The sequence below is a fragment of the Balaenoptera acutorostrata genome, chromosome 2 (assembly GCF_949987535.1).
Source record: "Balaenoptera acutorostrata chromosome 2, mBalAcu1.1, whole genome shotgun sequence".
NCBI classification, from domain to species: Eukaryota; Metazoa; Chordata; class Mammalia; order Artiodactyla; family Balaenopteridae; genus Balaenoptera; species Balaenoptera acutorostrata.
Window position 1 is genome coordinate 64,731,531 of NC_080065.1, and position 24,544 is coordinate 64,756,074.

Consider the following 24,544-nt stretch of genomic DNA (forward strand, 5'->3'; position numbering starts at 1 on the left):
TGGGATAACCATACTTTATTGGATGATATACAAACCCCATGGCACTAATGATTTAAGGACAGGGATGAGGATTCCTTTGCACAGCCATATTTGTCTATAGAAAGTTAAATTCTTGTATGTTCCAATCTTCCTTTCCCACTCTGGAAAATAATTCCACTGCAGCCCCAACCTCTTCCCTGGTCCTATTACAAGGAGGTTACTGTCAGTGGCAGTACTCTTCAGCAGAACACTGAGGTTTGGGGGCTTACCTTTTCACTCCCTTTAACACAATGCTGACTTGACTCAGATTCAGATCCCCTCCTGCCAGATAAAAGGACAATACCTTTAAAAGAAACAGATGAGACAAAGACCAGCCTAGGACTCTGATTAACAGGTATTTTTAAATTGACTTGCCCCACACTAGTCAGCCATACAGAGTTATAACATTATGTATTAGAAATGGTTAGCAATGGGAAAGAACTTCAGATATTATAGGAGGAAACAGAACCGCACAGCTGCTAAGTGACTGGACCAAGACCATACAGATATTGGCTGACCAAGGATTACAACTATGTTTTCCAAACCATGCTGCATTTCTTCAAGGTCCCCAACTATAACAGAGTAGGAACAGGACAAAGATTGTTATTCTGTAACTCAAAGAGAAAAAAAAAACAAAAAACCTGTCTCCCTGAGAAGCAGCCATCTCCTAACGAGCAACCCCCACCAGAACCTGACGGTCCTGCTTTGGAGTTCTTCTGCCTAAGGAGAAAATTCTCATCATAACTCTTCAAACCTGAAATGTCTCATGGCATGCAACCAGTTCTCAGAGAAGCCACTAAGTTTAAAATGAAAATGAAGCTCTTAAGTCTTCCAACAGGGAAATTTAAGATGGCTGGTTTCCTGGCAAGCATGTGATCCTCCCTCTATTGTAGGAAACAATCCAGTCACTGGAGTTTCTAAGAGTGGCATATTAACTCTTCCAAGATACCTGAGCATCATTTACTAAATTATCTTTTTGAAAATGCTACATGGTTCCCCAGTTCTTTGGAAAAGGTAATTAGCCTCCCATGAGTGACTAGTTTACTCCAAGTGAGCAATGAGCTCACCATAGGATGAGCATGGTCTCTTTTGGTGGGAATGAATATATTATTTTGCTTGTTGTCAGGAGTAATTCGTTTATTTTTCACCTTAACGTAAGCCCTTTAATATATGATATTTTAAAAGTGGTAACTACTCCCTGAGATATAACAGACTAGTAGCAACTGCAATAAGCTGGGAGCCTTAACACCAACACATCTGAAATTCAACTTAATAAACATCTATTGAGCACCTACTATGTGCCAGAGTCTATGCTAGATGTTGGGGAATTATATTGCTACAATTTATCCAATTAGAGAGTATCAGTGATACTCCAGTAACACTATATAAGATTATGAATGGCTATTAATATGAGTATGGCAGATGGTCCACCATGACTTGTCCTGGTCATTAGAGGCCTGAATCTGATCAACGGCTTCAAATTTAAGAAGGCAAGTGAAGAATTTAGTAATAATATAAACATACCAAACACAGTTCACTGATTTAAAAATAAGAGCCACAGGAAAGGTCAAAACAATTCCACTAAAGCGGAGAAAAAAATCTTAAGGATGACACTGCTATGCTCTAAGGCCCAGTTCCTTCAGGAAGCCTTGCCCAGAAATTCTATCCCCAATGAGTTCCTGCTTCTTTGAATTTCCACTTCATTTACGATATGGATCACAGTACTTAACACTTGATCAAACCATTAAAAACTGCCTTGTACATTTTTCTTTTCAAAATATATTTGTCTTGTCCCCTTAATTACATGGTAGGTTCCTCAAGAGCCTGGACATCATCAATTTCTCTAGCACCCCCACCTCCATGCCTTGTCAATAAGCACACACAAAAAAACAGTTGTTGACTTATAAGTATGAAAAACGTGTTAAATAAGGGAACTAGAGGTGTTTATCAAGGGAAAATAAGATCGTGGCAGAGATATTTTCTACTCACTGACTATCCATGTGCTCCCCTACATTTGCCAGCCTTCTTGCAATTAGAGGAGGCCATCTAACTATTTCTTGTTTATTGGACCTTAAGCCTAAGTTTCTAGGCCAATGCATTAGAGTCAATTCACACCTTCCAGTTCTTTCTTTTCCTTCCTCAAAGATGATGGAAACGCCATAATTAAGTGGTCAAGCCACAAAATGAAAACAGCTTGGATCACTGAGTCACACATGAAGGGAAGGTGTCCAGAAGAATCACTTCACTTACAGTGGAATCTGTGTGAGCAAGAAACAAAGCTTGGTTATGTTAAGCCAGAGAGAAGAGGTTTATCTGGTACCGCAGCATAGCCTGGTGTTATACTGACTGATATACTAAAAAAAAGACTAAAAAGAAAAATCATTTCAGCACTAAGAGGTGTAACAGAAAGTCCCCATTGAGGCAAGACTATAGAAGGAAGAGCATGAGGCAGACTAGGCTCAATATAAGGAAGTACTTCCTGGCAGTTGGGCCAATAATAGAGGTTTTGTGTTCAACCAGAATCTGTCAGTCCCCTTGGTGAGAAATGAAAAAGGAACAACTGTGGTCAGGGAATTTGAATGAGGTGACTTCAAAGATCCCTTCAAATGCTAAGATTTTATAATTCTATGATTGAGGGTTTCTAATATGTGGAGAACAGGAAAATGGGAAATAGCTTACCTTGGGTTGTGACTACTTAATATTATATAGAAGCAACATCAAAAGATCTCCCATAAAATCTTGCAGGGACAGACAAGAAACACATCTGAAGGACCAAGGGATTCAAGGATCCTCTCCCTTGTGAACAGTCAAACCATGCCCTCTCCATGTACAATGCCACCCACCTCAAAGTACTCCCAGAGCTAGTTCCCCAGTTTCTTACCACCTCAGCCCAGAGATCATGTCACAAGGAGACAATTCCATTGATAAAGATTGCTCACACAATAATGAGCCTTCTCAGTGGCACACTAGAACTATCTTGAATTAACCACTAAAGAGAGGGTAAAGTTCAGAAGGAAAAGAGTGTTTCCAGACTCTTGAAACCATGTTTAACTTTAATGCAGTTATCATGTCCCATCAAAAAGCATCTGTCCTGTTGAAATTACAAGGGTGGATTGTTAAACTTCTAAGTAAGGGAAGTTATTTAGTTTCTTCCCTTAAGAATAAGAGCAGCATCTACATGTTACATACACAATATTATTGCTAAAAGATCTGAAGACCACCTTAAAAGAATGATCTCTCCCACTTACTAGGTATGTGACATTGGGCAAGTTACTTAACCTCTATGAGTCTCAATTTCTTCATCTGTAAAATACAAATTATAATATCTACTTCATAAAGATGTCATGATGATTTAAATGAGATAATGTGCTCTATAAACTGAAAAATGGGGTTCAAATGTAACATACTGGAGGAAAAGTAATAAATACCCTCAGAAAACGTTATTTCTGAAATCAGTGTTGGAGTAGCTGCCTAACTAGGCAGACTAAGCATGTGATAACTAATAAAGCAAGGGCAGCAAAAAGAGAGACCAATTTAGCTTCACTGAACTCATTCAGAATTCTGCAATTAGAAAATCTAGAAAGAACTTATTTAATTTCAGTATACCTATGTTTTGTGTTTTACAATTTAGTATTTCTAATTTCATAAGAATCACATATAATCTTTTCACTACTAAGGGCTTCTAGGGGTTCTTAACCAGACATTGTTTGGATTCATCTTAAATAGATTCAATAAGGACTGTGAATAAAAGCATGTAAAGTCCTGTGATATTTCAATGAAAGATATAAAGAACATATACTACATGTGTCATGTGGGTTAATTATATATTTCCTGGTACTTGTGAATTACTTCAACTCAGAATTAAGAAGAATTGTGGCAGGAGGAGCAACTGCAACAAGTGTATCTCAAATCCAAGGTGGCTTTAAAGATGGAAACTTGGATATATGGGATATTTGATCATGTGGATGGAAGATGCAGCTTAACTGCACAACTAATTATGCCCCTTTAAAGACTGATTATGACATCGTCAAAATCAAAAGAGGACCCTCTGTGTAGCTCATGCCTGAAATTCCTTAAAAGCATTTTCTAGTAAGTCTTATAAATCCATGCGTTGTTTTGATAGAGCATGCATGAGGAAAAGTGAAAAGCATTGTTCTCTCTGTAATGATCACATGTAAATAGGCCATGGTTCCCGTACCAAATGCTCTGCACTGATGAGAGTTAGCACAGAGCCAGGCAGGGGGTGCCCGCCTTTGTTGCTGCTTTCATTTTAAAAATGAATCATAATTTCTGCATTGGATACGAAGATGGGTTTACAGCTATTAGCCATCATATTAATAATTTAGAAAATACATGCCCAATCACTTGTGTTCTTTCAATTCCTTATGAACACAGCTGCAACCCACATTAAAAGCGAGGGTGAATGGATATTCTTCAGATGAGATATTTGGGCTGAATTATTAGGGTAGCCTGTACTACAAAATTACTAATAAACATTGCTTCTGGCTCAATTTAGCCTGAAGTCAGTGAACCTAGCCAATGGTGACAAATCAAAAACTCCGAAATGCCCGATGAATGAATCTAACTAATCAAGGAAGCCTGTAGGAAGTAGATGCCACGATTAATGAGCCAGTAGTTTCACTATGCCATGCTGTTATTTCTTCACATAAATGCCCTCAGATGAGATTACCTTTATGTCATGAAAGGGAGAAAAGGAAGGTTACATTCTTTCAACTGACAGGTTAACTACTGCCATTACTAGAAGACACATCTTTGTGGGCTAAGTTTTTTCTTTATCCTAAAAATTAATATGTGAAGTCCACAACACAAATTAAAAACATTTTCATTTTCAGGGTAAGCAGTCATTGACAACATCAAACATAAACTGCCCCAAAGTTAGAACTTCCTCTATATTTTCCATTTACATCTACCTTGATTTACCCAAATTGCTCTGCATCCTATTTTCTATTCAGTACCTAACATCATCTTTAGTAGGCTGAATTCCTATAACCTATTTCTTCCACCATCAACAAAAGGTAAACTAAGTGCAACATCATTACTATGACATCCCTTGCATGCCATGTATGATATTTAGTACCAATACTGAGGAAAAAATAAAGATAACAAGGATGAAAATGTGTACTCAAATAAATCAATCATATAGTTACATCATAATAGACTTTGACTTTTTCTAGCTAGCATGTGGTGGTGACAGTATTCAATGCCAAAAAGACTACTCAGCAAAAAGTACAATTCATTAGATGCAGGACATCTAACATGTTGTACTTATCTACCCTGTACTCTGATATTATTCATCATTATTGTCTTTATTACCTTATTGAATGTAATTAGTTATTTTTATGACTTTAACAGTTTTGAGTCAGAATTGCTTCTGACAGGGAGTAAAAAAATAATATGAAGCATCACTCTGTTGTTATTTTTTTCTCCCTCAAAATACAGAAATCTTTCAGGCTTGTGATTGTGATTCTCACTGTCTGCTTTTTATCTTTGCTAAACTGTCAACCTTAACAATTTAGACCAGGTTGCCTTCCCTTATGCTAATGGCATATATGACATTAAAATGTGCAGAATTCTTAATACAAAAATCTATTGCCATAGAAACAAGTATTATTCCAGAGTCAGGTCAAGTGAAAAACTCTGTACACTTTCATTATAATATTGATAAATAACCACTATATTATGAAATATAAGTATCTTTGAAAGCATCTATCACTTCAGTTGATTTGCAACTTCTCATCAGTGTTCTGAGTTGGCCCATTTTTTTTCAAATGAAAGATCCCATTTCCCTTGCCTTTCAGAAATACGATTTTTAAAGATCCCACTTAGCATCCTTTATTGCATTCCTACATCATAAAGTTATGTTTTATAGCAGCATAAAAAAGCTGTAAAATTAGCATCCTTGTAAACAACCTTCCATGCTCACTGGTGAAGCAATCTGTGATTTGTACTGATCTCTTAAATGGGACTTGAGACTACAGTTTCGACAATTTCAAGTTTAAAAAAAAAAAAAAAAAAGAGCACCTATCTAAGCCAAGGGAGAATATGACAAAACGTAAAAACAAGGAAAGGTATTTTTCATCTACAGATATTTTAGAAATTTGGTTATTATGCTGCTAAATTAAAATCTAGGGTGAGTTCTAAAACATAGAAATGTTCCATTTTTATACGAAATCCCAAATGAGCCTGTTTTTATCCTCTTTAATATTTTAATATTATATTAAATATACCCTTAGAAAATGTAGAATTGAAATATTCTGTGAACGCACCCACCAATTTTATTGAATATCTCTAATTAAAATTCCTAAGGTAACATGAACAAATGATTTTTCATTATCACAGAAAATCATGCCTTTTTGTCCTCACCTTCCAGGAGATTCCACTGTGTTCTTAGTTTAGTAACAATTACAACAGTTCCTTAAACAGCTGAGTAACAACTACAACAGCTCCCAATGGTATGAAATTGTATTCTAGGACAAGGGTGTTTTTAGGGTTTCCATTCTGTGGCAACCAACTGAGAAATCTTCCCATGGGAAAAGGTGCATTCTAATGCCTATAATAACCATTAAATTTCACACCACAAGATTGATTTTGGTTAGTCTGCCAAAGAAAGCCTGTGATACCGACTCGCCTCCAAGTTTAAAACACACCTGCAACCTTCCAGCTCATTCTACAGAAAAAAAAAAAAAAGCCATTTTCACTACCACTTAGTTTGAACTGAGCACGTGGCTAAATTTGAGGTTAGCTCGACCCAAAGATGGACCCTGAGAAAACCAGAGCAGTCTCGCAGGGGAAAGCCTGAGAAGCTCCGACCCGCAGCCAGGTCGCCCTGGACACCCTTCTCCCGTCATGCCGTTTGCCCCCACTTGGATCCGCCGAAGCAAAGGGGCCGGGCCGCCTCTTTCGGACGGCCTCGAGGCCTAGGCGCCAAGGGAGGGCCCCGGGCCTTTCTCGTCCACCACGTACCTGGGGCCACACGCGGCTCTGGGCGACGCCAGACGGCAGAGCTCCCGGTCTCCACGCTTCCTTCACGGTGGTCCTTCCGGACGCAGCCCGGCGAGGGTTGCCGTCAGCTCCTTTGTCCGAGGGAAATGGTTCACGCCAGAAACTTATCAACTCTCTCGTGCACTGCATTTAGTGCGGTCAGCTTTGCCCGTAGGCCCATCTCGGGCTCGGGAGGCACCGGGGTCGACCCGAAGCCTCGCGAGGCCTCGAACTCGCGTGAGGAGATCACTGCGCGGCTTCTTACTTCCGGCCTGCGGGCCGCCCGACTCCAGGCTCGGCATGCGGGGCCGGACGCCGTCTGGGTGCGTGCTGCCTAGGGTGTGGGGCAACCAGGGAACTGAACCCAAGCCTACTGAAAAGCGGACGCGTCCCAAAAGTGGGGATCCCGCCGGCTGAGCGCGAGTTGAGAACCTCCTGGAAGAGTTCTCTTCCCTTCCCCCACCACGAGACCCTTCCGCCATTCAAAGTCACACCAAAACCCATTATTCTCCATATCACATACTGAAAATGATTTTATTTTATCCATTTACATTTGATATAAACTTGTCCGGAAAAGTCAAATAATATGCTTTATATTAGCTCAAACATTTATTAAGAAAACCAGATTCCATAAATAAGCACAGACAATAAGTTAAAACATATCACAAATTGACCAGTATGTAACAAGAATGCTTTATCTACACAAAACATCCTATTTCACATGTTTGTTCATTCTTCGAAAGCGCTTCTGTTCTCTGGGTTTGGATTTGACCAGCACATGCAGAAAGAGCTGATTGTGTTTTCTCTGTACAAAGTTGCAGGGTTGTAGATGTCCGAGTGCACCCATCGGCGGCCAGCAGGGGCCGGGGCGGGGTGGGGGGGTGGCCGAGGGCACGAGGAACGACAGGACGACCACAAAACAACCAAGGGCACAGAGCAGCGAGGAGAGAGAAACGGAAAAAGGAAGCAAACAAACCCCAGTCCTGAAGGATCCAGAAAAGAGATGTGGCTTTTGCTTTTACAAAAGGAAAATTTTCTTACATGTTTATTTTATTCTTCCTTATAAAGACTTATCAAAATGGGTAAGATCACCTCTTCATCACATGACTGCTTTAGTCTACTCCAGCCACCCAATCCACTGTTATGTTCCTTCTGAGAAGCCTTCCCTCAATACCCGCACACAGTTGTGCTTAAGAAAATAAAAGAAAGATAAAATAAAAGCGTTCTTTTGCAAGCCAGTACAGGGCTGCATGGATGTGACTGGGTACACAGGGCAAGGAACGGGTGGTGGGAGAGGAAAGAAAGAAAGGAGTACGGAGCAAGAATACAAGGATAAATCAAATTGTGATCTGTTGGGTCCTCAGATGAGGCGGTTGGTAGTAGATGCTTGTCCTCCTTTAAGACAAAAATCCCTAACATTGTGCTGTCCCTTGAACACGTCCGTGTGTGACCTAGGTGCACTGTGTATGTGTGTGCGCGCGCGTGTGTGTAGTGTCTGAGAGTGAGCGAGAGTGCGAGTGTGTGTGTTTCTGCCCACAAACCAGTCCACTGGTGTCTGATTTCAGATCCTGAGTCTACTCCCTGGTAAGTAAAATGACGGGAAGGATGCTTTTTGCAGGGCGCGGGAGGAGGGGCGTGAGGTGCGGGCAAAGAAGGGACCGGACGGGAGGCGGTGGGCGAGGGGGCCGCAGGCGTCGTGTAGAAGGTGTGGATGGGAATGCAGCCAGTCAGAAGGCCGTGAGAAGGGCGCGAGCACGAAGAGTGCGAGCGGGAAGGCCGGGGGTAGCGGGAAAGGGTGGGGTGAGGCGCTAGAGACGGGGAGGAGGAAGGAGCTGGGTGAGACGGGGAGGGGGGCTTTGGGGAGGCTGGGGGGAGCGAAATCAGGCGGAGGGGTGGCCTCGTGGGCTGGGGCTTGGGGTGAGCCCGGGAGAGTGGAAGACAAGGGAAAGGACCAAGCGAGAAGTGGCAGAGGCCTGGAGGGGGAAGGAACAGGGGGCCGGGGCCGGGGCCGGGGCGGGGCGCCCGGGCCAGGGCCCGAGCAGGGGCCTGGGCGCTCGCCGCCAGGGCCTCGGGGCGGACCTGGGGGCGGTGCCGGGGGCGGAGCGGGCCGGGCGCGGCTGCATTAAGTGAAGCTCATGGAGACTGTGTGCTCTAGCGCCTTGCGGCGGAGGGAGGCGATGCTCGTGCCCCGCCACACGTCGCTGCTGTCCGGGGAGCTGCAGAGCTGGGGCGAGCCGGAGACGTTGCTGGGGCCGGGGAGGGAGGCGGGCACCATGCCGGGAAAGGCAGGCTGGTAGAGGTGCGACTGCAGCCCCGCGCCGTTGGAGCCCGCCAAGCTGTTGGACAGGCCCATGGAGTTGGGCGGCGGCCCGGCCGCCAGGCTGCACTGGGACAGCGACTGTGCCATGGCTTGCTGCCTGCCCAGCGCCGGCGGCAGCGGCAGCTGCGACACTCCCGGCATGGCGGCTGCCGCCCAGCGGGTGTCGTTGGCATGGAAAGAGCACAGGCTGTCGCCCATGGCGGCGGCGGCGGCGGCGGCGGCCGACGGGAACTGAGGCAGGCCTGGCGTGGGCAGCAGCGTCCCCGGCGCACGGAACACGTTGGTGGTCTTCTTGCGCTTCTTCCACTTAGCGCGCCGGTTCTGGAACCAGACCTGGAGCGGGCAGGGCGGGAAACACACAGGGCGCTGTTAGCGGGCGGGAGGGCCAGGAGGGGCGGGGGCTTGAGCCCTAGAAACCCGCGTCAGGTCCACCCACTCAGCTCCAGGCCGAACAAGTGCCATCGGCCCGGCACGCCCCCCGCACCCAGCCGGTGACCCTGGTTCTCCACCAGCTGGAATCAACCGGCGCCCCTTGCATCCACCGGGCGCCAGCTCCCGGGGTCCTGAGTGATCGTGCCCCGGAGCGCTTACACACGGTGCAAACATACACCATGCGCAGTGTTCACCACGCCCTGCACGCTGGCACCTTCTGTTCGCTGCTTAGATGCACAGGTCTGCAGGCAGGCATGTGTCAAGGCTGGACCCACAGGTGTACAAATGAAGATAAACTTGCGTACCCATGTGGCTTAATAGCGTGCCTTATAACAATGATGGGGTATAGAATTTTCTGAAACGCTGTAACTTTGGAAATTGATGAAGGGCCGTGGATGACATAGCCAGTTCCAAAATCGAAAGACAAAGGAGAACCCCTAACGCCATGGATGACAGAGCAGAGAGGTTAACATAGTGATCCGTGTGGGAAAGCGAGCGCCACTGAGTTAGTGTTGTTTGGGTCGCCACCGTGACTTCTGATTCGTAGCGACTGGTACTGCTGCCACAAGTCCGTGCCTCGTTCTCAAGCCCCTCTAAGGGTACCTTTATCTGGGCTGTGCAAGTGTGCTGGAACCTGCTGCCAGAGCCCTAAGCCTCAGGGCCTTCAAACCTATTATTTTCAGGAACTTACTGAGGATCCCAAATAACAAGGCCTCCAATTCCCTCAGCCCCACCCCACCCCTCGTTTCATCTATAAACTAAAAACAAATTTTCTGACCACTACAAACCAAAAGAAGTCAAGTGTAAAGCTCACACTAGGTATGAATCAAACTTAATTTTGCTTAGACAAACCCAGATGTCTTTTTAAAGGAGATGTGTTTTATAAAATATACTCCAAAGTGAGCCTATTAGTTCTTTCTTAACAGTGACCCTGGAAGTTCAGACCTTACCAGACAAATTTGTCTATGAATGTCAAATTCACCACCACAGGGGAAGGAAGGGTTTCGTCCTGAAAGATATCAAGTAAACTGCCTGACCAAGATAACATCCCCTTGCCCCATATTTAAATTTGATCTTTTTATTTAAAAAAAAAATGCCAGCATGCCCACTTGGCAGGCTTACAGTTCAACATTAGTCAGTTGGAGGCTTACTATGCATAAATATAAATGATGTGGGACACAGCTCAGGTACTGATTGAATTTTCTCATAATTTGGCCAACGCAATTTGACCACCATATTCATGGCCAAAAGGTAAAGCGTTAATCCAAGCTATTTAGTGTTTATTCTGCAAACTAAAACATCATGAGTATGAGTACTTGACCGCCTTTCCCGGTAAACCGGCTATGCACAATGGTTTGTTCACACCCGTGCACTCTCTATTTACCAATGTGAACGGCATTGTAATCTAGAATCCTCTCCCGCTTTTGGGCTGGCCCTGGCCTTTCTACCCCGTCGCCCACCACCTTATCTTTCTCTGGTTTCTACCCCACTTCCCATGTTTCCACCTACTCCAGTGTCTGGATTGGGTAAAGATGTTGGGTCATTTCCCTGCTAAAGCCCCTTGAGCTGGTGGCACGGCGGATTAATGAGGCAGCAGAACCCTAGGTGGAGGCTGGGATCAATGCGGAAGGCCGCGGATTGAGCTGTTAGCGGCCTTCTGCGGAGAGCAACCCGCAGGAGCCCAGGAAAGCATAGCGAGAAGACCTACTGCCAGAGGTCGCTTTGCATTACCCATCCAAGGCTGGACCGGATGGAGCCCTAGACAAGGGACGGTGTCTGTATCCAGATGGTCCCCACACCTCACACTCCGCACCCGGATACATTTTGAAAGATATCTATGAAGAGCGGTTCCTAGCACCCTGCTAATGTCAGTGAATCCCGAAACGTTTGAATGTTTGGGGTGGGCACGGGGTGGGGGACTGGGGAAAAAAGCAGAAGAAAGGGGGGAGAAATTGCCCCGAAGAATCTCAGTGAAAAACATGCCTGCCAGAAAGGTTTCTGAATCTCAGGCCCAAGCGGAAAAGAACAGCTGTTGAAGAACTAAATATTATAGAAATAATCGAAAAATCGTGCTCAATTATGTTTGAGGGTTAGCAGTCAAATGATGGCTACAAAATTTTTTATGTTTCATGGCTTACTGGGGTTGGGAAAAAAGTCTGCATGGGGTCTGAGCACGTTCCAAGCTATGATGCATATGTTTTTAAAATGTGAATGTTTCCACTTGAAAACTAGAGCATGACAGATTAAAATGCAGGTAAAACCTAAGGGAGATTTTGAGAATGCACAGATGACAACTCCAGGAAATATATTAACCGCGGCCATGGCCAACTTTGTACTCAGTTTGAAATGCAGCTCTTTTCAGAAAATGCTTAATACAACAGTGAGAATCTAATGGAGGTTGGAATTTAAAAATCCACTTTCATGATATCTGCTGTTACAGTAATATAGACATACTGTAAATGTATTTTAAAATATATAGCCCGTTTAATTCCCCATCTATAAATGGCTCAGAAATAGAGAAAGAGAGGGAGAAAGAGAGAATATTACTTTTTTCCCCCTCGAAGCAAATGCTTTATGAAGATCTCATTGGAATCCAGCAAATGATTAATGTGAAGATTTGGGAGGAAATCTGGGGAGCTGTATTAAAGCCTAGATCTCAGGTTCATTTCGATCAGCCAGCCGTGAACTCTGGGCCGAATTCATTACACTTTAATAGTGCTGGGAGAGGAAGAAAATGCAATTTCTCATTCCATTAGAAAACTAGAAAATACTCTTGGCTTGTCCCCCTATTAAGATGTGGCAGGTGACAGGGCCATTCTGGGGGACACGGTCAATGGAATTACAGCACATTATTTTTGTTCGTATAAAATATTGAAAGGCAAGCCTGGCTGTGCAGAAGTTATTTCACTGATTTGGTTTTTATGTAAATAAAATATTGAAAGTTAATTAATCCGTGCTAGAGACTAATGATTATGCTTATTATATTGCATTTGATCGCGTAATTTGCATGATTCTCGCATTGCTGCTTAATAAGCCATTCCAGGTTATAAATAATTCTGAAATTGGTTTCTAATAATGGCATGCTATAAAAGGAATGGTTTTATTATACTAGCCAGAAAAGAGGAGCGATATCAGACATGGAATTGGCCTCCGTGTGAGTAGAGGTGCTTTAATAAATACTTAAAAGTATGCTATATGCCAGATATAGATAAAAATAAGTATTTTAGATCATTTAGTCTAGAATCAAAAAGTATCTTTAAAAACATACAATTGCAATAAATTAAATGTTTAGATCATTTTTAATCAGTGCAGTGGCCCCACGTACTGAAAAGAATGTGTGGCAATCTGTTAACTATAAAGAAAACTATGAAGTACTCATCATATAAGAACATAAACCAATTACTATTTAATTTGAATTTGGTCAAGGAGCAACGATACAATGAATTGCGAAGTAAATACATTTTACATAAATTATTTTTGCATTACATTACATAATGTTAATCATTTTGAAATGTTAAGAAGGTTATGTTGATCTGATTACTTTTTAAACTATGGAACATTATTTTTAAAAATATTGAAATTGCCATTCTATTAAATTGTTCCTATCAGCAGCATCAAGCTATTATCTTTGGTTGAACATTATGTTAGAACAATTAAAGTACTTTGTCTCTATTCTTCTTGATTATTCTTTTGTGTACTTCTTGAAAATAACTGTTTCTATTACATAGTTTGTGTTTTATTTCATTTACAACTTTTTATATTAAAAGAAGCACTGCCATTAACCTTTGGAAGACCTAATAAAGTTTAATAGACCTCATTTTCTTTTTTCATAAAGTCAGTTGTCCAATTATATTTTATTTGTGGTTCTAAGTTCTATTTTAATTCAAACTAATTACTAGTAAGCCTAGGTTAAGCAACAGCATTTTAGTCTTTAAAATAAAAATTATTATATAGCATTTCTCTTGAGTGACAAAAAATTTATGAATTTTGAACCGACAGGATTTTAACAAGCCAGTACTATTATTAATGGTAATGGAAATATTGAAATTGTATATTTCTGTTAAGATTTGAACTCAATTTCAAAAGATTTAAAAGAGGTGTGAGGTAAAAAAAAATTTAAGAGCACTAGTAATGTATTTCTGCACAATGCAATTAACATGCCTTTGATGCTTAATTTCAATGGCCCATGATTCAGGGCTTCCAGAGTTCACTAAGGAAATCACCCAGACTTACATTGAGTAAAAATGTTAATCTATGTTATACCCTGAATATTACTATATTAATTTGACCACTTTAAGTCCCTAATGACATTTTTTGCTGACTATTTAAAACAGAAGCATATGCTATTTTTCCAGGTTAGACTATCTTTAAAATGCAGAATGGAGACAGAAAAACTCAACACCGTGATTAAGGACACTCTTGTCTCTTCTTAGATCAAATGTAAAGTAACTGAGATCTTTAAACTTTGATGTTTAAAATTTGTAAAACGAAGATATTTAAAATTTATAAAAGCAGCTAGAGCTGAGATCAACACCCGGGGTAAGGAACAGAAAATACCACGTCCAAGACAGGAAAGGAAGGTTTTCAGAACCCTGGATAGCTCAAGACTAAGCGCGCGTCTTGGAATTTCACCTCCAGCAACTGTCCATAAAATATTTGACATAATGTTTTCATTCTTCTAAAAAGCAGAAAAAATCCGAGATGCATTGGACTTATACTTTTATTCCCCGATTTTCAAAAAACGTACAGGTGTGGTTTTCTAAGTCACATGTAATTTACAACTTGGAGGGCGGTTGGATGAGAACAAGGGGTCAGTAATGATTTTGTCTACTGCCGGTCAATCTTTCCTGCCCCAAATGTCCTTTCTTCAAATCGGAGATCTACAAGAAAGCCCTCTTTTCCCCAACTCCCCAAGTTACCTTAGGGAAAACCAGGACTTATAGTCTGTGGGAGATCACTCCAGCCTCTTCCAGCGCATTGGTAGGCCGCCAAGTTCAAAGCCTTTGTAAACATCAAAGCTAGGGGTATTTTGCCTGAGAGCGGCAGGAGTGTGATATGAAGGAGAATAGAGCTACACCATAAAACCCAGGTGTAGATCTTTTTTGAAATGTGCCCATTTCGCCTTGTTTTCTCCCTTTTCATGTTTTCTGTATAATTGTTGCATTCTCCCATTTATCCAGACTCTTAACACAAACTCATTAGGGGTAATGAAATACTTGTCAATTACGCGAGCTGGAGTGGAATCGCGTGCTGGACTTAGCCGCCTGGGAGACACAGAAGGTGGGAGACCCGGAGGTTCCCTTCTCAGGAGGAAGGAAGGGACCTAGCAATTGAACGACGCCCCGGCTTCGCTTTTGAGGAGTTTCTGCGGGGATGTGGCTATACTGGCAGGAGATGGGGGCACTGTCTGTCCATCGATGGGGCCAGTTTGCGGGCAGAGGAGCTAACTTGACCCAGGAAAGCATAGGTAGAGGAAGCGCAGCCCAGGATCCCTGCAAGGGAAGGAAAGACCCTGCTTCCTTTGCCCAAGTCCACCCGCCCCCTCCTTGTCTTCTGCTCTGGCGCCCAAGCCCAGCGTACCTGCACTCGGGACTCCGTCAGCCCGATACGCAGCGCCAGCTCCTCGCGCATGAAGATGTCGGGGTAGTGAGTCTTGGCGAAGCTCCTCTCCAACTCGTTGAGCTGCGCCGGGGTGAAGCGCGTCCGGTGGCGCTTCTGCTTCTGTTGGCCCTGCTGCTGACCTGCTTGGCTGGGGTTCGGGCCACCTTGGGGCCCCGGCTGCTTGTCCGGGTCCTTTGAGCTCACCGCCAGAGAGGCCGGCGTAGAGCCCACTGTGGTGATGTCCTCCCCGGGCAGCAGAGTGGCTCCCTCGACTGGGTCGGAGTTGGGCGCTAGGTCCCCCGGGTGGCCCCCGGGGTCGGAGCCCCCCACGCCCAGCCTACACTTCACCGCCTCCCGGTGGCCCAGAAGCTCGGCGGCATCTTTCATACCTGAGGAGGCAAGGGGATGGTGGTCACTACTGTCCTGGCCATGCCAGGAAGGACTGTTCTCCCCGCGCGGTCCTTTTTCAGCCCCATCCTCGGCTCCCTCTGAGCCCGCGGTCGCCCTACGGAGCAATCTCCCGGGATGCTCAGCTGGGTTCCCCAGGATTTGAACAGCCAGGCTGTAATACCGTCTCCCGGCCCTTTCCCCTCTCTCCGCCGCGGGATCCCGTAGTAAACAGCACATGCTTTCTTCTCTCCCACAATGGAACACTCCCAGTCCCGGCAATGAAACATGCCTCGGAGTCCCTTTCATGAACCGTACCCCTGGTGCCCCAGGGACCCAAGAGCATATCCTTCGACCAGGAGGGAAAAAAGAAAAGAAAAGAAAGAAGAAAAATTAAACGATTCTTTCGTTGCTGCCCCACCTGCGCTTAGGCAGCCTGACGAACTCTACCTCCGGCCCTCAGCTGATTCCCTCTCACTTTCTCGGAAGATGAATAAGTCTCCAAGCTTTCCACCTCCCGAAATCAACCCAAATCAGCTCCGCCTCCCCCTCAAATCAGAGAAAGTGTTTGGAAAATGGAGTCACATCCATCACCAAAGATTCCCAAACCGGAAACCCTGAGCCCAGTAACCCAGACAGCATTAAGGAAACTCAAGTAAACTCTCTAGACATAACAGTGAACCAAGCTTTAGAGAATTCAACTTTTCTTTCCGGAGAAATAAAAGGCGCGTTCCTCTCGGCCATTGGCAATGACGAGTCCCTTTGCAGGCCGGACGCCCGTGAGGATGAATCTGGCTTTTCTCCTTTCTCAATGAGCACACTTAGCAAATCCGCTTCTACTGCAGCGGCTTCTCCTTCAAGACCAATTTTTACAAATTCAACCATACTCAGACGAGGAAGAGAGAAAGAGGTAGCGGGGAGAGAGGAAGAGAGGGAAAAAGAGAAGAAAGAAATCTCAAATTAACGCAAATAGGAGGGGAAAAGAGAGAAAGAAAAACGCCTCCAAACAAATTATCACGGGGTAGGTCGTTCCCTTAAAAAAAATAATAAGGGGGAGGGGGAAAGAGAAAATAAGAAAAAAAGTAACAACATTTCCCAACTCCTCTGGATCTACATATTCCATAGATTTTTTAAAAAGACGATGTTAAATCAAATTAAACTTTAATGCAGCACAATTACTTTTAAAGAAATTAGTCCATTTAGGGCACATTAAGGTAAAATAAGGAACAAATTGACAATTTCCTGCCCGGGCTTCTCCTGGCTGCCTGGGCGAGAGACGCGCACTCACCTAGCCTGGCGTCCAGGAGGTCGGTGTGAGACAGCATCGCGCACCGCTCCAGGGTGAAAGCTGTCCCCCGCCAAATTTTAGCGGCTTTAAGTTATTTAAAATAGATATAAGCTATAAGCTATACGATATAGATATATATAGATCACCTAAATGAAAGAAAATTCGGTTTGTGGTTAAAAAGGGGGCTTCTTGCATTATAATGTCCTTTAGAGAGACGGGGAGGTGCTTAACAGTTGAATGAACCCGTGAGCAGCTCGGCGAGGGGACCAATCAGGAGGGCAGCCTGCAAATGTCAGCGCCCGGAGAGTCCCCCACTCCGCCCGCCCGCTCGCGCCCGCCCGAGGAGGCGGCGGCAGCCCTGGCGGCTCCAGCCCCGAGCAGCTGCTAAAGCGGCGGCGGCCGCCTTGCCCTCGCCCTGGGCTTCTCTGCCTGACCTCCGATAGTTCTTCCCTGGGATTTCCTCCAGGCACACCTTTCCTTCTCCTTGTCCCGCCCTGCTCGCTCCAAAGGCGCAGCTCTGTCTCTTTGAGCTAGGGTCTTCCTGGGGCAGAGGCAGGGCAGGGGACAGAGCAGGGCATGACCCCCTGGTGACCCGAGAGTAGCCCCCACCAGAGCGCTGGGCAACACTGGCCTGCCTCTGGCACAGGCCTGACGATCCCGAGCACAACAAGGGCACGCCGCGCCCTCTAGACCGCGCCTAGACTTCGCTGCCGCCCAGCAGGCCTGCGCCTAGGGTCCAGACGCCCTGGCTGGGACCCCGGGCCTACAGAGTCCCAGCCCCGCGGCAGGGCCTAGAGAGCAAAACAGGAGTCGACTCCCCTGGCGCTGCCAGGCCCCGACGTCTGCTTCAAGGACACGTGCGCGGTGCCGATTCTTGCACTTTGCACCTTTCGAGCCCGGCTTCTGCTGCTCCGCCTGGCCGACGCTTGCATCCTGGCCCACAGCCCGCTCCTTCGGTCAAAGTTTCTGAGTTCAGCTCGGCTCCCAACTCCACTTTAGGCTGTAAATAAAGTTAAATGCTCTTTATTTTCCTCTCGAATATGTTAAACTACTTGAACAATTTAAAGTGCTTTGCACAAGTGAAGCGAACCATTTCTAATGTTCTGATTTTTCAGAGCCAGCCAACAACAAAGTTTAGATTAGTAATATATTTCTAACCAGAGTAATTTTCAAGATCATTAGGCATTTATGTAATTAGTGCCAAATCTATAAGCTTTTATTACGATTATTAGAGTAAAATCAGTATAAATTTGTACTAATTTACTACTGTTTAGACTTGGCTGTCAAGACCGGAGGTTCTTATTGTAAATGATAACTGAGGAAATTAAGTGCAAAATTCTGTACCATTTCTGATCTGCTCCTAAACAATCCGTTTCAATTGTATTTGTAGCAGAACATAATGCCCTTTTAAAGTTATTTGACTTGTATTTTTATTTGCAACACAAGAAAAATGCCCTCTTCCCAGGCACAATGAAAACTGATGTTTACTACTCTCAACTTGATTAACATTGATTTTTAATTCGAGAGTGATGCAATTAAGATTATTCATTTAGTGCAAATAAAGCTTCCACAAAAGGGTGGCCCTATGAAGTCTGTTTTAAATAATACCGAGCAAATGGCTTTTTTTGTTCGCCGTCCAATTGACTTACACAAAACATTGGAAATGCTGCCTGAGAGCAGATGCGAGAGGAAGTGTGTGTGTGTGTGTGTGTGTGTGTGTGTGTGTGTCCTTAGCTATGTGTATGTGACAGGGACCGAGCAAGGAGACAAAGGAGGTGGCAAGGCGAACTCTGGGGCAGTTTTCCTTCCTCTTCTCTCCTGCAGCCCACTCCCCTCCTCCCATGCACACACACACGTGCGCGCGCGCGCACATCCACACACACGTGTGAGTGTCGGGAATCAGCCACAGCGGTTCCTTCCGAGCAGCGGAGACCGCTTCCGCGGAAGCTGCGCGCTTGGCCGAGCTTCAGCAGCCGCCGAAGCTGCTGCAAAAGCGGGCTAAGTAGGACTGGGGCTCCAGGACCACCAGCTGCGGCTCGGCGGAGTCCGAGGGGCGGCGGCGGCTAGTTTGGGAGCCTTGAGGGTGTTCGGCAAGCTCCTAGTGTCCTAGCGAGAAAGGCTTTGCTTGGGAGGAGAATACCTAGACCTAAAGCAGATAGAGTTCCTCCAATAAAAGCTTTCCCTTTCCCAAACAAAGCCCCAAATCTAGAAGCTACGGCTCGCGGTGAGCGCGGCACGAGGCAGGATAGCGGCCCTGGGCGGGGCGGCGTGCTCCCTGGACGTGGTTCCCGAACACGCACCTGGCTGCAAGTTCCCGGGGACTCGCAGGGGGTCTGTGCCCACCGGGGTGGGGCTTGGGGGTATCTAAGACCAGAACGCAGGGGCAGAGGTGGGGAGAAGTGTCAGAGTTAGAGACTGGAGGCCTGGCGGCAACACCCCGCTCCTTCAAACCGGCAGGTCCGCGGAAGGCGGCACAGCCTTGGCTCGGCACCCTGTCTGGAGGGAGGCAGGAGAAGCCGCCACCTGGAGAGAGAAGGAGACGGGTGCGGGGCCTACACGTGTGTGCACACAAGCGCTCGTGTCCTCATCTCACAGCCGCCCCCAGAACAGCCGCGGACCGTGCAGCATTCTCCCACACGCACACGCTCGTATATTCTGTTTTGTTGCATCTTTCAAGCCGATAAATAAATGTGTAATAGTTAATGTGAAGACACATCAGAGTAATAACAATGGGACGAAATCAAAGGATTATCCATCTCTGTTAGTAACCGCTGAATAACAATGTTGCGGCGTGATTGATAGCTCGCTTCATTTTATGACTTTTCTATTGGTCTTGATTTTTATAGCAGTATAAACAAACTAAATCATTTCTTCCAAGACTTCAGAACATAAGCATCTGGGGGTAGGGGTGGGGGGAGAGGGGAAAAGGAAAGGAAAAAAAAAAAAAGAGGGAAATCTGAGAGTGGGAGGGGGTGACGGGGGTGGTATGGGGGCGTCGAGCGCAAGCTGGAGCTGGACCGCGAGTCAGGAGCCGGCTGCCAGCAAGCGTGGCGAGGAAAATGACAATAGTCTGGACGTAAAATGCTCGCCCCCGCGCCCGGTTCCCTCTCTGCAGCTCATTTTGGCCAATGCCTGAATCCACCTGGGCAGCGCCTGAGATGTATTTAACAGAGTTTTATTCCTCGTCATCTTCCCATGTTCCTCGGGCAGCCGGGAAAGTGCCGGTCAGGCCCATTGCTGTTGATAATTTAAGGCATTTCCCACACCATCATGGGAACTGGAGTCCCTAACAAGGCGAGGCTTCAGCGCTATGGCCCCCAAATCTTCGGAATGACAAGAATGTCTTCAGAAATCACTTCAAAGCAAAGTAGAAGGATTTTCTATGACGGATCCAGTGATTTTTCCTCAATAAATAGGTTTTAGATTGTTACACACACGTAGAAGCGGAACAAAGGGAACTACTAGAAAATATATTGGTTGCCCCTAATAAAATTTATTTAGACAGTTTACTTCTCATAAAAAATAGAGATTGAATTTTGTACAAGAGCCTGCCAAGGGGCAATGCACAGGGAAATCATTTTTTTCTTTCTCTTTTTTCCCCCTTCTACTTTTTAACGAAGCACAAAGAGCATTTAAAGGCCAGGCAATCCGCTCCCACTCCCGCCGGGCCGCGCGTCCAGACGGAGCCAGAGAACTTTGTAGTTTTGAAAGAAGGCGGCTTTCTGGGACATATATATTTCTAAAACAAAACAAAACAAAACCTTGAAGGCTGATTATGTAAACTACAAACACAGCAACTACAAAATCGGTTCCTTTCCTCCTGCTTTGCCATCCTGGTCCAGAGCAAGATTTAGAAACATAGCGGTGGCTGGATCGAAAGGTGGGATGGTATGGGAGATCCATGCAGCAAGTGCTTTAATGATGGGTTTATGCTGATTAGGTTTGTAATTCTGATTTTTCTCTCTACTTGTATTTCTGCGTTCATTGCGAATCCTTTGTAGAGACAAAGAGAGAATAAAAATATATACCAGATGCTCCAGAAGAATTGGGTAGTGTGCCCAGTGCCCTAATTGCTTTTTCCACTTACAGAAGCCTTGAGTGTTTATTAAACGTAACTTTTGGCTGCTTGAGTTGTTTGTAAACTGCGCTCTCTCTCTCTCTCTTTTTTTTTTTTTGCAGACAGTGGGATGAAATATGGCGCGTTATTATTCACATTCCTGCTATTAAATGCTGAATTGTAACATTGTTCCATTTAATGAGGAGCGCCTCCCTCAATAATTAACGATCTCACATTTTCCTATTTTCTTGCCTGATGAAAAGAATCAATTTTAATTCGTGGTAAATTACAGCCATGCTTTTGGGTATTATTTGCTTACAGAAAACAAATCAAGTGACTTGAACACTCCTGTTTACTTTTCTAGATATGCAATAACCCAAACACAATGGCAAATCAGATCGTGTTCCTCAGGCCTACCTTAAAATCTCAAACAGAATAAAGAGTAGGGGCAAATACTCGAGGAAAAAACACCAGGAAGCTCTCAAGTCCACTGTGCTTGAAACAATGGTGACCACTTTCTCCCACAGCTTTCACATCCCCGGGTGCCTGGAACTGTTGCTCTGCCAGCCCTCACCCTCACCGCCCCACCCCCTTCCCGGAAAGGGGTCGGTGGCCACACTGAAGTTTGGGACGGCTGGATGTCTCATCTGGGGGGAGTCGATGTGAGGATGGGGTGAGTGGAAGGAAAAGGATCTGGGAGGGCAGTCAAGTCTCAGGGAAGAGGTGCCAGGCGCTTCCACACTTCTCTGCCTAAAAGAACACTCTCGAGGTCCCCAGCAAAAGAGACCACAGCCACAGAGGCTTTGGCTGAGGACTCCGGCCCGGCCACTGCGAAAGCACCCTCGGCTCGCCTTCGGGCCGCGGCTCCCGAGGGGCCGAGTGAGCGCCTCTAACCCTTAGCCGAACAGGCCTGGGCCCATCCCCCACGTGCACTCTCCAGTCCTCTCCGGGCCGGGAGTGCCGGGACTCCGGGCCGCTCCAGCCAGGGTTGTCCCACTGATGTCACCGCGGAGCCTGTGGCCGAAAAAACTCCTTGCTTACGGGACCCTGGCTCCGCAGCCTGGGAGCTAAAAGCCAAGGACCCACACTCCAGGCTTCATTTTTTTTTGGCATAGGGAGCGGGGGCTGCGTGTGTTTGACACGTGCACTTGTGTGCGCGTTTGTGTGGGCAGTGTGTGTCCACTGCCTGCTCACGCGAACCGCGGGGTTGTACCGGCGCTGGCGGAGGGGCTGAAAACTCGCCCCCAAAGAGTCTGATTTCCTACCCTTCCCAGAAGCCTGTGGCGATACACGAGTCAACATAATTTTTTTTTTCCGCTGCAGTAAACAGTTTCCCATACATTCGAGTTTGCAAACTACAACCATGAGTCCACCTGATGACTCTTCGTGGGCGCTGGAACCGGTCCCTTGCTTATTTTTTTCAATCTTTGCCTTCTAACAACTAGCATCCGCGGCCCTCAACGCCGAAAGCTCGGCACAAAACAATGACGGATCAGTACCCGCCCCCTGACTCCGTATCTCCTCTTTTTTGCCTTTAGCCCTGTAATTTTAACGGCCCCAATCAGCCACACGGCATATAATAAGTGACAGAGATTTTGTTTGTATGTGTTAAGTTCTCTGCTTTTCTGATTTCTATTTACTCAGGATAAATAATCATATATCAGTTATTCAGTTAGGTGACAAGGCTAGTAATTGGAATAAAAAGAAAAACATCTCATCCTTATCTCTTTCTATAACTAGATATAGCGCTAATAAGACTGCATCAATCTTATCTAGCAAATAAATAAAATAGACAAACAAACAAATTCGCCTCCAACAAGTTAATGCGGTGTATCTGAGTGGAAAGTAGATATTTTCACGCATTCTGGAGATGAGGAGTGACTTTTAATAAAATCACAAGAAAAACAAATGTAATTCTGTGAGCCATTTCTTGGAGCCGCCGGGGCCCGCCCCCTCCCCACTCTCTCCCCGCCCTGCTCCACCGTCCCAACCTCTTTCTGTTCACAAGCAGCTAGTCCCAACCTAAGACGGACACGGCGAAAGCCTTCACTAGCTATTTTACACTTTGGTGGGGGGAGGTTTGGGGGAGGGAGATGTAGTTCTACGGGGAGTGAGCCTTCTTCAAGTAGAATTTTCTTTTCCCCTGTCTTCTCCCTCCTTTACCGTCCTGCCCTTGCTCTTCCTTTTGCTTCCTTTTTCCCTTTCCTTTTATTCCCCCTTTTCTCTTCCGTTTATTCTCTCTTCCTCCTTTCTCTTTTTTTTACCTTTTCGTCATCCCATTCCTTCCTCTCTTTCTCTTTCCCTTTGCCTCCATCCTTCAGTCTCCTCTTGCACTTTTTCTCCCCCTTTCTCTTTCTCCCCTTTTCTCTGTTCCCCTTCCTCTCTTCTTTCTTCTCCCTCCCTCCCTTCCCCCCCCCCCCATTTCTCTGTACCCCTCCCTTCCCTTGCCCCCTCCCTGCGGCCCGAGTGCGGCTAATTCCGGGCGTCTATATTCACTCAATTAGAGAAATCTACAGAGAAGATCGATCTTCCATCTGCAGACATGCCAGCTTAACAAATTAGATTCTTGTTTCGTGCAGGTGATTTGGTGACAGTTGGGGAATTAGAAGTAATAAGTTGTTGTGTTTGAGCCCGGGCCCCCGCCCCTCGCCCGCACCCCTCCCCGCCCGCAGACCCCCGGCCGCGCCCGCAGCCCGGGCACCCCCTACCCGCTCCCACAAGCAGGCCGGCGCCCGCCACCGCCGCCGCCGCATCCCCCGCCGTAATTAGTGCTGCTGCCCTCCATGTGGGCTCGATTAAACCGTGATTTAGCTGAAAGAAATATAATTATGGCTGCAAATAAAATAATCAGCATTGAAGAGCGATTTCCTTAATGAGATGGAGCGGTTGCACGTCACGGAGTAAAGGGGTCTCATTAAGAGGTGGTAATGAGGCTTGGGTGGATGGTGCAGTTACAAAATAGCCCAACTCCTCTGCAGGCCCGGCCCGCTCGCCCGAGGTGGCCGCCGCCAAGCCCGGCCTCCGTCCCGCGGTCCCGCAGTCCCGGAGGAGCACCCGGGCCGGTCCCGCCCGGCCCCCAGGGGGCGCAGCGCCGGCCGCGCGGCCTCCTCTCTCGGGCCCGCCGCGCCGTCGGGCCGGCCGGGACGGACAGAGGCGGCCGTGCGAGGTGAGGGGGCGGCCGGCTGCTCCGAGGCCCCGGCTGTCCGGCCCGATCGGCGTCGGGAGCCGGGTTTGCGCCAACTGCTCCGAGGACAACGGTCGCTGGAGGAGCCGGTCGGAGCGAGGAGCCCCTGGCTGCAGCGGAGGCCGAGGGGCCGTCCAGGGAACCTGTGGGCGCAGGTAGAAGCCTCTCGGGTGGACGTGACTTCGTGTGTCCCGGGGCAGGAGGGCATCACCGTGGGCGCGTCTGCACGCGGCAAACGCTGCCTCTTCACTGACT

General features: G+C 46.3%; 1 protein-coding gene across 1 annotated transcript; it reads right to left on the reverse strand.

Annotated features, from left to right (window-relative positions):
* Positions 1 to 9,142: 9,142 nt before the first annotated feature.
* On the reverse strand, positions 9,143 to 17,183 carry OTP (orthopedia homeobox). The gene is made up of 3 exons (XM_007175880.2): positions 17,049 to 17,183; positions 15,353 to 15,762; positions 9,143 to 9,673 (listed from the first exon to the last, which is right to left on the reverse strand). Exons 1-3 carry the CDS (start codon positions 17,083 to 17,085, stop codon positions 9,143 to 9,145), a joined length of 978 nt encoding a protein of 325 aa, XP_007175942.2. The 5' UTR covers positions 17,086 to 17,183.
* Between the last annotated feature and the right edge of the window lie 7,361 nt (positions 17,184 to 24,544).

Coding starts and splice junctions, on each gene's coding strand:
- OTP (XM_007175880.2), bottom strand. CDS start 17,085: ATGCTGTCTCACACCGACCTCCTGGACGCCAGGCTAG. Junction 15,763..17,048: donor CCTCCTGGACGCCAGGCTAG/GTGAGTGCGCGT, acceptor TTGCCTCCTCAG/GTATGAAAGATGCCGCCGAG. Junction 9,674..15,352: donor TGACGGAGTCCCGAGTGCAG/GTACGCTGGGCT, acceptor TGCCCGCTCCAG/GTCTGGTTCCAGAACCGGCG.